At 49.2% G+C, this 15,300-nt stretch overlaps 1 protein-coding gene across 9 annotated transcripts in view; it reads right to left on the bottom strand.

The window, feature by feature from the left end:
* DHRSX (dehydrogenase/reductase X-linked) overlaps positions 1-15,300 on the bottom strand; it is a 263,013-nt gene that overhangs the window by 147,101 nt on the left and 100,612 nt on the right. For all 9 annotated transcript variants that reach the window (XR_011565104.1, XR_011565102.1, XR_011565103.1 and 6 more), the window contains exon 4: positions 10,919-11,020. Coding sequence is in view for 4 of the 9 variants with exons in the window: in XM_070783501.1 (XP_070639602.1) it covers positions 10,919-11,020 (102 nt within the window). In the remaining 5 variants the exon portion in view is untranslated. The remainder of the gene's footprint in view (positions 1-10,918; positions 11,021-15,300) is intronic.

The raw sequence follows: 15,300 nt of genomic DNA, 5'->3' as shown, positions 1-15,300 counted from the left end.
GGGCTTGGCAAAGTTCACACCAGTAAATTACATAGAACCAATATCCATTATTTTAAGACTATACCCACTCATCGTCTTTCTTCCCAAAACCTCTATATAAACAGAACAGGTTTCCTCAACTAGAGACATTTTCTGCACAGTGGTCAGGGGTCTAGACGTGTGTGGTTCTGAAATGAGAAACTTTGCTACGAGTTTCACATATCAACTGAGTTTGCTGTTATTATATGATGTTAAGCTCAAAGATGTTTTAAAATGTTGTCCTGTATTAAACCATAGTCTATAAAAAGTAACATATATACAATAGAACGTCTAATGAATGTGTCTCTCAGTCGTGTCCAACTCTTTGCAACCCCATGGACTGTAGCCCCACCAGGCTCCTCTGTCCATGGGATTCTCCAGGCAAGAGTACGGGAGTGGGTTGTCATGCCCTCCTCCAGGGGATCTTACAGACTGAGGGATTGAACCGGGGTCTCCTGCATCAAAGGCAGATTCATAATCCAGCAAGCCACCTGGAAAGCCCACCATGGAATATTCTGCTGCTGCTAAGGCGCTTCAGTCGTGTCCGACTCTGTGCGACCCCATAGACGGCAGCCCACCAGCCTCCTCCCTCCCTGGGATTCTCCAGGCAAGAGCACTGGAGTGGGTTGCCATTTCCTTCTCCAATACATGAAAAGTGAAAAGTGAAAGTGAAGTCGCTCAGTCGTGTCCGACTCTATGCGACCCCATAGACAGCAGCCTACCAGGCTCCTCTGTCCATGGGATTTTCCAGGCAAGAGTACTGGAGTGGGTTTACTCGGCCATAAAAAGGAATAAAATTGTGTCAGTTGCAGAGATGTGGATGGACCTAGAGTCTGTCATACAAAGCGAAGTAAGTCACGAAAACAAGTACCCTACATTCACGCATATATGCGGAATCTAGAAAAACGGTTCAGAGGAACCTAATTTCAGGGCAGTAATAGAGATGCAGACGCAGAGAACAGTTTGGGGGACGCTTGGGGAAGGAGAGGATGGGAAGAATAGAAGAGAAAAGGGCCGGCGTAAAGGACTGATATACACACAACCACGTGTGAAGCAGACAGCTAGTGGGAAGCTCTGTATAGCCCAGGGAGCTCAGCTCGGGGCTCTGTGATGACCTAGAGGGGTGGGTGGGGGCTGGGAGGGAGGCTCACGAGGGAGGGGATATATACACACGTCTAGCTCATTTGGGCTTCCCTGGGGGCTCAGCTGGTAAAGAATCTGCCTGCAATGCAGGCGACCTGGGTTCCATCCCTGGTTTGGAAAGATGCGCCTGGAGAAGGGAAAGGCTACCCACTCCAGTATCCTTTCCCGGAGAATGCCATGGACAGAGGAGCCTGGCGGGCTGCAGTCCACGGGGTCGCAAAGAGTCGGACACAACTGAGAGACTAAAGCCAGCACACGGCTGGTTCACTTTATTCTACAGCAGAAACAAACACAACGTTGGAAAATCAATTATAGCCCAACAAAAAAATTGTTAAGAATACACCAAACTCGCACTGGATATCTGTTTTACATGTGATGAAAAGTAAGGTGTGTGATAAGAACGTTTCTGAAGAGTGTGTCGGGGATGCCCTTCAGAAGCTGTCTGGAAGAATCCAGGCAGAGGTGGTCAAGAGGCATCTTGGAGACAATGTGGACAGTTCCCTGGAGATAAGTTCCCTGGATGTCGAAGGTGGATGGGACGAAGCTGCGTTCAGTAAACTGTGTGCATGCCCGCAGAAGGGAGGGTACTCAGCGTACATTCCAGGGGCACGCGGCTCACGTGAGGCTGGTCGGGAAAGGACCCAGGGCTCCAGGCAGAGGGACAGCCAGCCTGCTCAGTGTCTGGACACGTGTTCCCTCGGGAGACAGAGTCTGCAGCACATTTCCTGAGTCGCGGTGGCCTCCTGAACTCTGCTGTCATGAGTGGAACTTGGCGGTGGTGACAAGGTCGTAGAGCATCCGAGGGCATGTTCAGAAAAGACCCCAGCTTTCAGAATTCTGTCTCTCGAGGCAGAGCTAGCCTCCCGAGAGAAGGCTGGCACTCCTAAGACCTCTGTTCTGGCGCAGAGACCACACGTGGGGATCTCGTCAACCAGCCCAGCGGAGGCCAGGAGCCAGGCAGGACTAACTTCATCCCTGGAGAAGACTCTTGAGAGTCCCTTGGACTGCAAAGAGAGCATACCAGTCCATCCAAAAGGAAATCAACCCTGAGTATTCACTGGAAGGACTGATGCTGAAGCTGAAGCTCCAATACTTTGGCCACCTGATGCAAAGAACTGAGTCATTTGAAAAGACCCTGATGCTGGGAACGATTGAAGGCAGGAGGAGAAGGGGCCGACAGAGGATGAGATGGTTGGATGGCATCACCAGCTCGATGGACATGAGTTTGAGCAAGCTCCAGAAGTTGGTGATGGACAGGGAGGCCTGGCGTGCTGCAGTCCATGGGGTCGCAAAGAGTCGGACACGACTGAGTGACTGAACAAGACAACTTCATACCACAGGAGAAAGCCACTCTGGACGTGAGACCCTTGTGAAACGTTCAGATAACAGCAGCTCCGGGTGCAACCCCACGGGAGGACCAGAGGGACAGTGGTCCAAAATGCAGGCAAAGGACTGTGGTTATTTCAATATGTCTGTAGGCTTGCTTGCTCACTCGTGTCCAATTCTCTGAGGCCCCATGGACTGTAGCCCACCAAGTTCTTTTTGTCCATGGGATTTTCCAGCCACAAATACTGGAGCAGGTTGCTAGCAGTGTTAATCACAACAGACAAGACGTGGAAATAACCTAAGTGTCCATTGACACTGAATGGACATGGAAGATGTGGGGGGGGGTGTGTGTGTGTGTTCCCTCATTCCTTTTTTATGACTGAGTGATATTCCATTTGACTGAGTAATATTCCATATATTCCATGGGCTTCCCTGGTGGCTCAGCTGGTAAAGAATCCGCCTGCAATGTGGGAGACCATTATATACATATATACACATACATACATACATACACACACACACATATATATATATATATATATATATATAATGGAATATTACTCAGCCATGAAAAAGAATGAAATAACGCCATTTGCAGAGACATGGCTGGACCCAGAGATGATCATACTAAGCTAAGTAAGGTATAAACAGAAAGACAAATAGCGCTTAGTATCACTTATATGTCAAATCTAAAATCTCCACCTCTAATCCAGCATTCCCACACCTGGGCATATATCTAGAGAAAACCATTTCAAAAGACACATGCACCCCAATGCTCAGTGCAGACAAGACAGGGAAGCAACCTCAGTGTCTATCGACAGATGAATGGATATAGAAGATGTGGACATAGATACAACAGGATATTGAGTGAGTGAGTGAAAGTCGCTCAGTCGTGTCCGACTCTCTGCGACCCCATGGGCTATGCAGTCCATGAGATTCTCCAGGCCAGAATACTCGAGTGGGTAGCCCTTTCCCTTCTCCAGGGGATCTTCCCAACACAGGGACGGAACCCTGGTCTCCCACATTGCAGGCGGATTCTTTACCAGTTGAGCCACCAGGGAAGCCCATTACTCGGAATATTACTCAGTCAAATGGAATATCACTCAGTCACAAAAAAAGGAATGAAATAATCCCATTTGCTGAAACACAGATGGACTTGAAGGTATTATGCTACCAGAAATAAGTCAGGGAAAGATAAAACACTACATCATATCACTTGTACGTGGAATCTTAAAAATACCACAAAGTAGTGAATATAACCACAAAGAAACAGACTCAGATGTACAAGGAGCAAACTGGTGGTGACTAGCAGAAGAGAAGGAAGGGGTGGGGGCAAGAAGGGGGGGAGAAGGTTAAGAGGTACAAACCAGTATGTATTAGTATAAAATTCCCTCATAGCTCAGCTGGTAAAGAACCCGCCTGCAATGCAGGAGACCCCAGTTCAATTCCTGGGTTGGGAAAATCTGCTGGAGAAGGGATAGGCTACCCACTCCAGTATTCTTGGGCTTCCCTGGTGGCTCAGCTGGTACAGAACCCGCCTGCAACGCAGGAGACCCCAGTTTAATTCCTGGGTCGGGAAAATCTGCTGGAGAAGGGATAGGCTACCCACTCCAGTATTCTTGGGCTTCCCTGGTGGCTCAGCCGGTAAAGAATCGGCCTGCAAAGCAAGAGACCTGGGTTCAACCACTGGATTAGGAAGATCTCCCTGGAGAAGGGAAAGGCTACCCACTCCAGTCTTCTGGCCTGGAGAATTCCATGGACTGTACGGTCCATGGGGTCGCAGAGAGTCGGACACAGCTGAGCGACTTTCACTTCATTTCACATTGGTATAAAATAAAGTACAAGGATATATTTTACAGCACAGGGAACAGAGCCAACATTTTATAATAACTATCCATGGACTACAAGTTTACCAATTGTGAATCACTACCCTCTACATTGTGGGTCAGCTGGTAAAGAGTCGGCCTGCAATGCAGGACACCCAGGTACAATCCCTGGGTGGGGAAGATCCCCTGGAAGAGGAAATGGCAACCCACCCCAGTGTTCTTGCCTGGGGAATCCCATGGACAGAGGAGCCTGGCAGGCTACAGTCCCTGGGGTCAGAAAGAGTCAGACACAGTTGAGGGATGAAGAGTTTCACTTTCATACTGTATACCTGCAACATATAACACTGTATACCCATTGTACTTCATAAAAGATGATTATTAACAAGAAAGCAGGTATTTATGAACCAGTTGTGCTGTGCTGTGCTTAGTCACTCATTTGTGTCTGACTCTTTGTGACCCCCGTGGATTGCAGCCCGCCAGGCTCCTCTGTCCATGGGATTCTCCAGGCAAGAATTCTGGAGTGGGTTGCCATTTCCTCCTCCGGGGGATCTTCCCGACCCAGGGATCGAACCTGCATCTCCTGCTTGGCAGGTGGATTCTTGCCCACGGAGCCACCAGGGAAGCCCTTTGCTGTATCCGCATCCATCGGAAAACACGCCACGTCGTGGAACAGGGGCGCTGAAGGGGACACGGGGGTCGGCAGGAATTGCGGGTTGAATTTGAAGGTGTCTCCAGCGCTTCAGCCTGTGGAGTTGAGGACCAGGTTATAAAAAAGCTGGTGCTGCTTCTCACATCCTCAAGATGCTCTTGGGGGACTTCCACCGTGGTCCAGTGGTTAGGAGTCCGCGCTTGCAATGCAGGGGGTCTGGGTTCCATCCCTGTTGATGAAGCTGAGGGGAAAATGGTCTTTGATTTCTTGGATACTGGCAGCAGAGAAACCACCCAGGAGAGTGTGGATGGCCAGACTTCGGCCCAGCTGATGGGCTCTGGAGCTAACGTTACTGGACAGACCCACTGGACTCATTCGTGTTCTTTTTTTTTTTTTGGCTGGGGCACTTGCGGTCAGGTGCACGGTGATCTGAGCTGAAGGACAACCCCCTGAGCCATCTCTTTAAGGCTGGACCTATTCACTCAGTCCGTTCGGATTATGCATTTCCCAGCGATCACGGACGAGACAGGTCCCGTGCAGCCTGAGGGCTGTGCCAGCTCGGATGGTCTCCGCACACAAACTCCGCTGACAGATTCGAGCAGAAACTCTCTGACTCCAGTCGACAGCGAGGAGGCTCCGGGTGCAGGGGGAGTTCAAGGTGACCTGGGAAATCTTCAAGGGTCATCTGAGCAAGCCCTGGGCAAGAGCATTGTGGGCATAAATATGTTTTTACAGCGGTGGCCCGGGCATCGCTGTTGTGCCTACAGCCCCACACCCCACCACGTTCCAGACGCATCGGATCATCTGGGGATTCATCTACTGGGGGAGCCAGGTGTGCATGGCAGTGCCCTGGATGCTGGGTTCAAAACTCCCAGGGTCCCCACTCATGACTAAACCCATGATTAAGTGAGCTGCTGCTTGGCTTTCCAGGTGGTTCAGGAGTCACGAACCCGCCTGCCAGTGCAGGAGGTGTAAAAGACGCCGGTCTGATCCCTGGATCAGGAAGATGCCCTGGAGGAGGAAATGGCAACCCACTCCAGTATCCTTGCCTGGAGAATCCCACGGACAGAGGAGCCTGGAGGGCTACAGTCCGTGGGGTCACCCAGAGTCAGACACGACTGAGCGACTTCACACACACACACACACACACACACACACACACGCTATAAATGGAGAGAAAGCGTGTGACGCGAGTCAGGACCAGGGGGGTGTCCGTGACCCCAGATCCTCGTCACACAAGCAGGACCCAGGGGGTGGGCGGCTGAGGGACCCCAGGGTTGGGGGTAGTAGACACACGGTCTCACCGTGGACCAGGGAAAATGTAGACGTTCAAAGAGCAAACGACGGTGATCAGAATCTACCTTAAGTCAATGCGGAAAACATTAATGAGAGTGCCGTGTGGAGGGGTCCACGGCTCAGTGCATCCACCGTGCTCCCCATAACATCATCTGCCTGTCACCACGGAGGGAAGACCACCATGCCTGCCCCATGCCCCAGGAGCAGGGCAGACGTGCTTCTCCAACCAGCAGCTATTCTTGGCTGGAAGCACCTCACAGCCTCTGATGTACGTACATCCAGGATGCCTGGGGTCGGCAGGATCGGAAACACCCAGCCTTGTGAACAGCTTTTGCATTGCACAATTTACAAGAGCCGAGATGTGGATGCAACCTAAATGTTGCAGGAAAATGGATAAAGAAGGTGTGGTACATATATACAGTGGAATATTACTCGGCCATGAAAAAGAATGACATATGCTTTTTGCAGCAACACGGACCTAGAGATTATCGTATTAAGTGAAGTAAGTCAGACAGAGGAAGACAAATATCCTGTGGTATCAGTTATACATGGAATCTAAAAACACAGTCAAACGAACCTATTTACAAAACAAAGTCACAGATGTAGAGAACAAGATGATGATTACCAAAGCTGAAAGATCCAACCAGTCCATCCTAAAAGAAATCAGTCCTGAATATTCTTTGGAAGGACTGATGCTGAAGCTCCAATCCTTTGGCCACCTGATGAGAAGAGCTGACTCATTGGAAAAGACCCTGATGCTGGGAAAGAATGAAGGCAGGAGGAGAAGGGGACGACAGAGGATGACATGGTTGGATGGCATCACCGACTCAACGGACACGAGTTTGAGCAAACTCTGGGAGGTGGTGAAGGACAGGGAAGCCTGACATGCTGCAGTCCATGGGGTCACACAGAGTCAAACACAACTGAGCGACTGAACAACGACAACATTTGGGCACTTGCTCCCCAAGAATCGGACCCCAGTCCCCGCTTTCCTGACTGCTCTGGACATCGAGGCCCCCTGGGGCCAGTGCCCGGAAGGCCAGCTCTAACGGTCCTTGGTCCACGAGCTGATTTATGCTATGAGTTCCTAAACTAATGAAGATCAACAGTGAAAACTGGGTTACTGTGTATCTGGCCAGGCAAGCCATCTCTGTTCTTTCTCAGGGTTACCACTGACACATTTATTTGGCGGGGGGAACACACAGTTTTTAGTAATCCTTGATGTTGGGAGATTCATCTGGGAGAGTGATGGGATGTATTCCTGCAAGGACAAAGCATAAATTCTGAGCAGTGAACACAAACCTGTCCAAGTTCCAGGACAAGGATGGGAAACGAGATCCATCAAATTTGGACGGGAATAAATGATAAATATTGACCGGCTCTGCAGGACGTCCACTATTAATCATTCTCGGGGTGGACGAAGCCCCAGCCTCGATCACGAGTTCCCCCACCAGCGGAGAGAGGCAGTCTCCTTCCATTTGTGTGAACAAATATTCCCCGACTGGAATGCCGAACATCTGCAAAATCCTGATTGCTCTCTTTAATAATAAATTTTAGGGACTTTCCTTGCACTGTGGGCTTCCCTGGTGGCTCAGTTTGTAAAGAATCTGCCTGCAATGCAGGAGACCTGGGTTCGATCCCTGGGTTGGAAAGATTCCCCTGGAGAAGGGAAAGGCTACCCACTCCAGTATTCTTAGGCTTCCCTGGTAGCTCAGCTGGTAAAAAATCTGCCTGCAATGCGAGAGACCCGAGTTTGATCCCTGGGTCGGGAAGATTCCCCTGGAGAAGGGAAAGGTTACCCACTCGAGTATTCTGGCCTGGAGAATTCCACGGACTGTATAGTCCATGGGGGTCACAAAGAGTCGGACACGACTGAATGACTTTCACTTCACCAACTGTCATGGACATAATTTACAGCTTCAGAACATGACTGCTTTCTTTAGAACATGAAGCTTTGCTCTGACAGATACTGCAGAAGCAACACTGTAACAAATTCAAGAAAGACTAGAAGAGTGATCTCCATCAAGAATGGTAATAAAAATAAATAAATTTTAAACATGCAAAGCTAGCGAGGACCACCAGCTAGCCATGACCCTCAGAAAGCTTTCCCGTGGGACGCAGCTGGGGGTGTTCTCCATGAGACCTGATGCCTGGGGTGGTTTAACAGGAGTTGGTCCTACAAACACAAGGTCCACCCACCTTTTTTAAAATTTCATTTATTGATTTTTTGCCGCACAGGGTTTTTGCTGCTGCTTGGCTCTCTCTCGCTACACTGAGCGGGGATTACTCTCTGCAACTCTCAGGCTTATTGCGGATCACAGGCTCTAGGGAATAAGGGCTTCAGTACTGGTAGCACACGGGCTTAGTGGCTCCAGGGTGTGTGAAATTTTTCCCAGACCAGGGATCAAACCTGCGTGCTCAGCACTGGGTTCGGGGTGAGGGGGATTGGTAACCACTGGACCACCAGGGGAGTCTGAATCCAACTCCTTTGAACCAATCGCCTTGTGAGGAGGAGTTGCTATCCCAGAGGAGGGTCCCGGGCAAATAGCTTTGGTTAACTCAGCGGATTCTATTGAACACCATCAGTACCATGGACAGGGCCTTGGTCCCAGAACTCAGGAAATGGGTTTGCAGCTGCTGACTCAGAATATTCCCAGTATCGTTCCCTTTAGAGTTGTGGTTTGACCTAAATGTCCATCGGCATGGGGTACATATGTGCATTGGAGGAGTATTCAGCCGTGAAAAAAAGGATGAAAGAAAGCCATTGGAAGTAACAAGCATTAACCTCCAGATCGTCATACTGGGTGAAGTTAGTCAGACAGAGAAGGAGAAACAGCATATGATATCCCTTATATGCAGAGTCTAAAGAGAAATGATACAATTGAACTTAGTCATGAAGCAGAAACTGACTCACGGGTATAGAGGAGGAGGAAATGGCAACACACTCCAGGGTTCTTGCCTGGAGAATTCCCTGGACAGAGGAGCCTGGTGGGCTGCAGTCCATGGGGCCACAAAGCGTCGCACACGACTGACCAGTTAACACACACACACACACACACACACACACACACAGGCTTAAAGAAAAAATTTATGGTTACTGGGAGGAAGGATGTGTGAAAAGGATAGTTAGGAAGTTTGGGATGGACATGCACATACTGCTATACTTAAAAGGGAAAGAGGGAACACTTCCAAACTCATTCTACGAGGCCACCATCACGCTGATACCAAAACCAGACAAAGACCTCACAAAAAAAGAAAATTATAGGCCAGTGTCACTGATGAACCTCAATGCAAAATTCCTCCATAAAATTGTAGTGAACAGAATCCAAGAACACATTAAAAGGATCATATACCATCACCACGATCCTAGGGGAGACAGGAAGGAAGGTAGCGGAAGACAGGGAAGCCTGGCGTGCTGCGGTCCACAGGCTCGAAAAGAGTCAGACCTGACTGTCCGTGGCGTTCTCCAGGCAAGAACACTGGAGTGGGTTGCCATTTCCTTCTCCAGGGCATCTTCCCAACCCAGGGACTGAACCCACGTCTCCTGCACTGCATGCAGATTCTTTACCGTCTGAGTCACCAGAGAAGCCCTGAGCACACTTTACCTCATTTTAAAGCAACACCCTAAAATTGATTATCCTGATAGCAAAGGCCAAACACATCAGTGGAACACAGCTTCAGCAATAACTGAAACTATATCTCCATGGTAATCCCGCTTTCCCCAAGCACTGCCAGAGCTCCTGTCTGTGCCCGAATTAACCTCTGGAGTTCACCAGACCTCACCATCATTTTTCCAATTTACTGTTTCAGTTCAGTTCAGTTGCTCAGTCGTTCCTGACTCTTTGCGACCCCATGGACTTCTGCACACCAGGCTTCCCTGTCTGTCACCAACTCCTGGAGCTTGCTCAAACTCACGTCCATCGAGTCGGTGATGCCATCCAACCATCTCATCCTCTGTCGCCCCCTTGTCCTCCCACCTTCAATCTCTCCCAGCATCAGGGTCTTTTCCAATGAGTCCGTTCTTCCCATTAGGTGGCCAAAGCATTGGAGCCTCAGCTTCAGCATCCGTCCTTCCAATGAATATTCAGGACTGATTTCCTTTAGGATGGACTGGTTGGATCTCCTTGCAGTCCAATGGACTCTCAAGAGTCTTCTCCAACACCACAGTTCAAAAGCATCAATTCTCCTGAGCTCAGCTTTCTTTACAGTCCAACTCTCACATCCATACATGACCACTGGAAAAACCATAGCTTCGAGTAGACGGACCTTTGTTGGCAAAAACATTTATTGTTTACTTGTAGGAAAATTACTTTACGATGCTGCTTTTCTGTAAACACCGTGAATCAGCCATAAATATACATTCAGCCCTCCTGAGCCTCCCCCCACCCCACACCATTCCACCCTCTCGATCATCAGCCTCTTATTCAGAGTGAAGAATTGGGGACATATCACTCAGTCACGAAAAGGAATGAAACTGACTCAGCTGTAGGGATGTGGACGAACCTAGAGTCTGTTACACAGAGTAAAGGAAGTCTGAAGGAGTGAAATAAACATCATATATGAACACATATATATGGGCTCTATAAAAACAGTACCAATGAATCTATTTGCAGGGAAGACACAGAGGTGCAGACGCAAAGAACAGCCTTCCATCACTCACCGTTATTCAGCAGGACGTGGAGGGGCAGTTTCTTCATTTTGAACGTCTGGACGAACTCCCGGATAGACCTCATGGACGCCAGGTCGCAATACAGAAACTCCACTGGAGGAAGACAAAGAAGCGAGGTCAGCTTTCAATGCACCACACACGATACAGTCCATCAGCGTTCACTCAGGAGGGACATGTTAGGATACTCTGGAGTACAGACAGAGGAAGCTGTGTGTGCCATGTCACCCAGGCCCTGAGAACAAGGGAGTGCGCGTTTTCAATGCTTTCCCTAAAAAAAATAACAAAGGGAGCCTGCGTAAGGGGTGGGCGTAGTCCAGGATCAGTTACTCAGCACAGTCATCGTCCTGCGAATCGTGGGTGACCCCTCCGCCGAATACACCCTGGGAAGGTGAGGATGCATTTGAAAAGTTGAAGTGTTAGCCACTCAGTCCTGTCCTGCTCTATGCGACCCCGTGGACTGTAGCTCACCAGGCTTCCTCTCTCCATGGGGATGCTCCAGGAGACCCCGGTTCGATCCCTGAGTCCAGAAGACCCCCTGGAGAAGGGCATGGCAACCCACTCCAGTATTCTTGCCTGGAGAATCCCATGGACAGAGGAAGCCTGGTGAGCTACAGTCCATGGGGTTGCAAAGAGCAGGACCCATCTCCTGCACTGCAGGCAGACTCTTTACTGTATGCATTTAGAAATTTAAAAAACAAATAAAAATCAATAGTTGCTGTATGTCGGCTGAGCCCAGGGGTTTAAAAAAAAAAAAAGCAACATTAGGCACTTATCTTTTGCATGTTTCCTTTTTTAACATTTTTTTAAAATGTGGGCCATCTTTTAAAGTCTTTATGACCTTGTTACAATACTGTTTCTGGTTTATGCTTTGGCTTTTTGGCCAAGAGGTATGTGGGATCTTACCTCCCCAACCAGGGATGAAACCCATACCCTTGCCTTGTAAAGCAGTCGCTTGCATGTTTTTTAAATGCATTTTTTGGTTTTTGTTTTTTTTTTTTTTTGCTCTTTTGATTCTGTTCTCCATGGCAGCAGGCTGTGGCAGATTGGGGAAGACGGAGCTTTGCCGCAGGGAGTTGGGAATTTCTGCTCTAGAAGTCGGTGCCATCTGCACAGGAATTCCCAACACACTGTTCTAATTTCCCCCTGAAACACTCCCAAGAATGTTAAAAAAAAAAAAAAAAAAAAAGAGGAAAACCCACACGATTGCTAATAACTACAACCGATGGTAAAAAAAAAAAAAAGGATGCGTGGACCCACACACTCAGCTTCCAGTCCTGTCCAACTCTCTGCAACCCCGTGGACTGCGGCCCGCCAGGCTCCTCCGTCCATGGGATTCTCCGGGCAAGAGTACTGGAGTGGCGTGCCATGCCCTCCCCCAGGGGATCTTCCTGACTCGTGGATCAAATTCGCGTCTCCTGAGTGTGCTGCATTGGCAGGCAGGTTCTTTACCACGAGCGCCTTGTGGGAAGCCCCAGAAGGGCCATAATTGACAAGCAACACTGGCACTGATGCCTCGTGCTGAGAGCACTGCCCTGTGAGCGGGTCACTGCATCTTGCTTGCTTTCTACCCGCTGGTTCGAATCTTTTCATTTTTTATCGCCGTGCTGCACAGCTTGCAAGATCTTAGTTCCTCAACCAGGAATCGAATGAGGGCCCTGGCAGTGAATGCGCCAAGTCCTAACCACTGGACTGCCCGGAAATTCCTTACGCCCAGTCTCGTCATCAGCACCAGTTTCCACATCCACTTGGGAGCTGCCCCGTCTCTCACCTCTACAACAGCATCACTGGAAGGAGTGGGGGATATGGCACAGGGGGTCTGTCATTCAGTCGCTCAGTTGTGTCTGACTTTCTGTGACCCCATGGACTGCAGCACGCCAGGCCTCCCTGTCCTCCACTGTTTCCCGGAGCTTGCTCGTACTCATGTCCATCGCGTCGGTGATGCCATCCAACCATCTCATCCTCTGTCATCCCCTTCTCCTGCCGCCTGCAATCTTTCCCAGCATCGGGGTCTTTTCCAGTGAGGAAGAGGAGCCCCTAAATCAAGTCCTGCTGCTGGGGAGGGCAGACTGCTCCCTGCAGACCAGAATGCTTGAAGAGCTCCGTCTTTGAGAAGAGCAATACAGAAGATGGGTTACACAGTGTGACCCCTGCCTCCATCCAGCAGAGGCAGCAGGACTGACCACTGAGAGGGCAAGGCACTCACGGGCGTTAGGGGTTCACCTAACATGCAGCTAGGGGTCGCATACCCGCAGCGATGGACACAGTGAGAGGCGCTGGAGTAACTGACGCAGCAGGGCTCTTGGTGGAGACAACCGGTGACAGTTAAACAATATTTTTGCCTTTTTGTTTATTTGGTTGAAAGTGAAGTCGCTCAGTCGTGTCCGACTCTTTGCGACCCCACAGACTGTAGCCTACCAGGCTCCTCTGTCCATGGGATGCTCCAGGCAAGGAGACTGGAGTGGGTTGCCATTTCCTTCTCCAATTATTTATTTGGTTACTGTGGGTCTTTCTTGCAGCACACAGGATCTTTAAGTCGTGGGCATGGGGCATCTAGCTCCCCCACCAGGGGCTGAACCCAAGCCCCCTGCATTGGACACTCAGAGTCTTAACCACTGGACCACCAGGGAAGCCCTGTAGCTGACATTTTTCACTTGACCTGGGGTGCCTTTAACCTAACCTTTCATTTCTAGCTACATAATTATAGAGAAACAAAGGCTGCCATGCTCTGAGAATATTCAGGGCACCCCCTGATGCTGCTGCTGCTGCTAAGTCACTTCAGTCGTGTCCGAATCTGTGCGACCCCATAGATGGCATCCTACCAGGCTCCTCTGTCTCTGGGATTCTCCAGGCAAGAACACTGGAGCAGGTTGCCATTTCCTTCTCCGATGCATGAAAGTGAAAAGTGAAAGTGAAGTCACTCAGTCGTGTCTGACTCTAAGCAACCTCATGGACTGCAGCCCACCAGGCTCCTCCGTCCCCTAGGGGACAAGAAATAGAACATCTGTCATGCAGGCGGCTGGAACACAGAAGGTATACCAGTTGTCTGGGTAGCGAAATATAGCCAGAAACTCAGATAACAGGTAGGGGGTGGAGTTTGAAAGAGTTAAGAGTTAAGTCAAGGGTCTGATCCTGATGCAGGAAAGAGTGAGACTGAATGATAAGGGGCTGGTCATGATACAAAACCAAGATGGTGGCCTCCCACTGGGAGACCACGTTGAAGGCAGGATACAGGAGGATTCTTCCGTAAGCTCATGATGGAGTTTTTTAAGGCAGGGGTTAAAAGTTAAAAGGCTGAAAAGTGTCAGGCTAACAAGGAAACACCAGGCAGGGCTGGCCCTTTCGAGACGAGGAGGAGGTGGTTCAGGGCTAAAATACCAGTGGGGCAGTGCGGATCGTTACCTGTGGGTCCAGTGTTCAGGCAACGTGAAGGCATGACACAGACGTAGAGAACACGTGTGTGGACACCAAGGTGGGGAGAGAAGGTGGGAAGAACTTGCGAGATTCGGATTGACACATATGCACTCTGTGTGAAATACTCTGTGTAAAATAGATAAGTAACAAGCATGACTGTATACCTCAGGGAAGTCTACTCAGTGCTCCGTAAAGACCTAAATGGGAAGGGAAGCCAAAAAGGGACGCTCTGTGTATACATACGGCTGACACCTTGCTGCGCAGCAGAAGCCCACAGAACATTGTGAAGCAACTATATCCCAACAAAGATCAATAAAAAATGTTGAAGCCATGATGGTTATAGTTAAGCAGCGAAATCCTCTGCTGCCATTTCTTCATCAGAAGATTTCTAACAACGCAACATCACAGGCTCTTTGGCAAAACCCAATAGAAACGCAGGAAGAGGTGGGCAGAACCGAAATGGTTCTGGGAGAACGCCATGTATATCTTTGAGCATCTGAGGAATCGACAGATTGAAAAAAAAAAACAAAAAACAAGGACCCAGAGAAGACTGTGGATAATACATCTGACAAGGTTGGGAATACAAATTAGCACACAGGGACGAGTCTATGATAGGAAGAAGATTTTAAAATGATAGGTGTGTACTTCTAACCGAATGAATAATAGGCTCGATTTACAAGTAAAATAGGAACATCTCAAGGAAATGAGTACTTTAATCGGGAAAAGGACTGACTGTTACGATCTAATCAAGCAAATTAGGACTAATCAGGCCAACAAATATGGGATAAATAGGAAAAAAATTCATGAAGGAAAGACACTCAGAAAAAACAGGGGAGGGCATCAGATGGTCTTTTATCAAATCCTTTCCTACTTTGAAAAACCAGACAACCCCAGCTCTAAACTGACTGACTTAGAACACAGGGGGTGGAGGGGAGCCTGAACTGATTCTCCTTATGACGTGT

The sequence above is a fragment of the Bos indicus genome, chromosome X (genome assembly GCF_029378745.1).
Source record: "Bos indicus isolate NIAB-ARS_2022 breed Sahiwal x Tharparkar chromosome X, NIAB-ARS_B.indTharparkar_mat_pri_1.0, whole genome shotgun sequence".
Classification (NCBI taxonomy): domain Eukaryota; kingdom Metazoa; phylum Chordata; class Mammalia; order Artiodactyla; family Bovidae; genus Bos; species Bos indicus.
The sequence above is the reverse complement of the archived record's forward strand: the minus strand, read 5'-3'. Positions and strand labels throughout refer to the sequence as shown.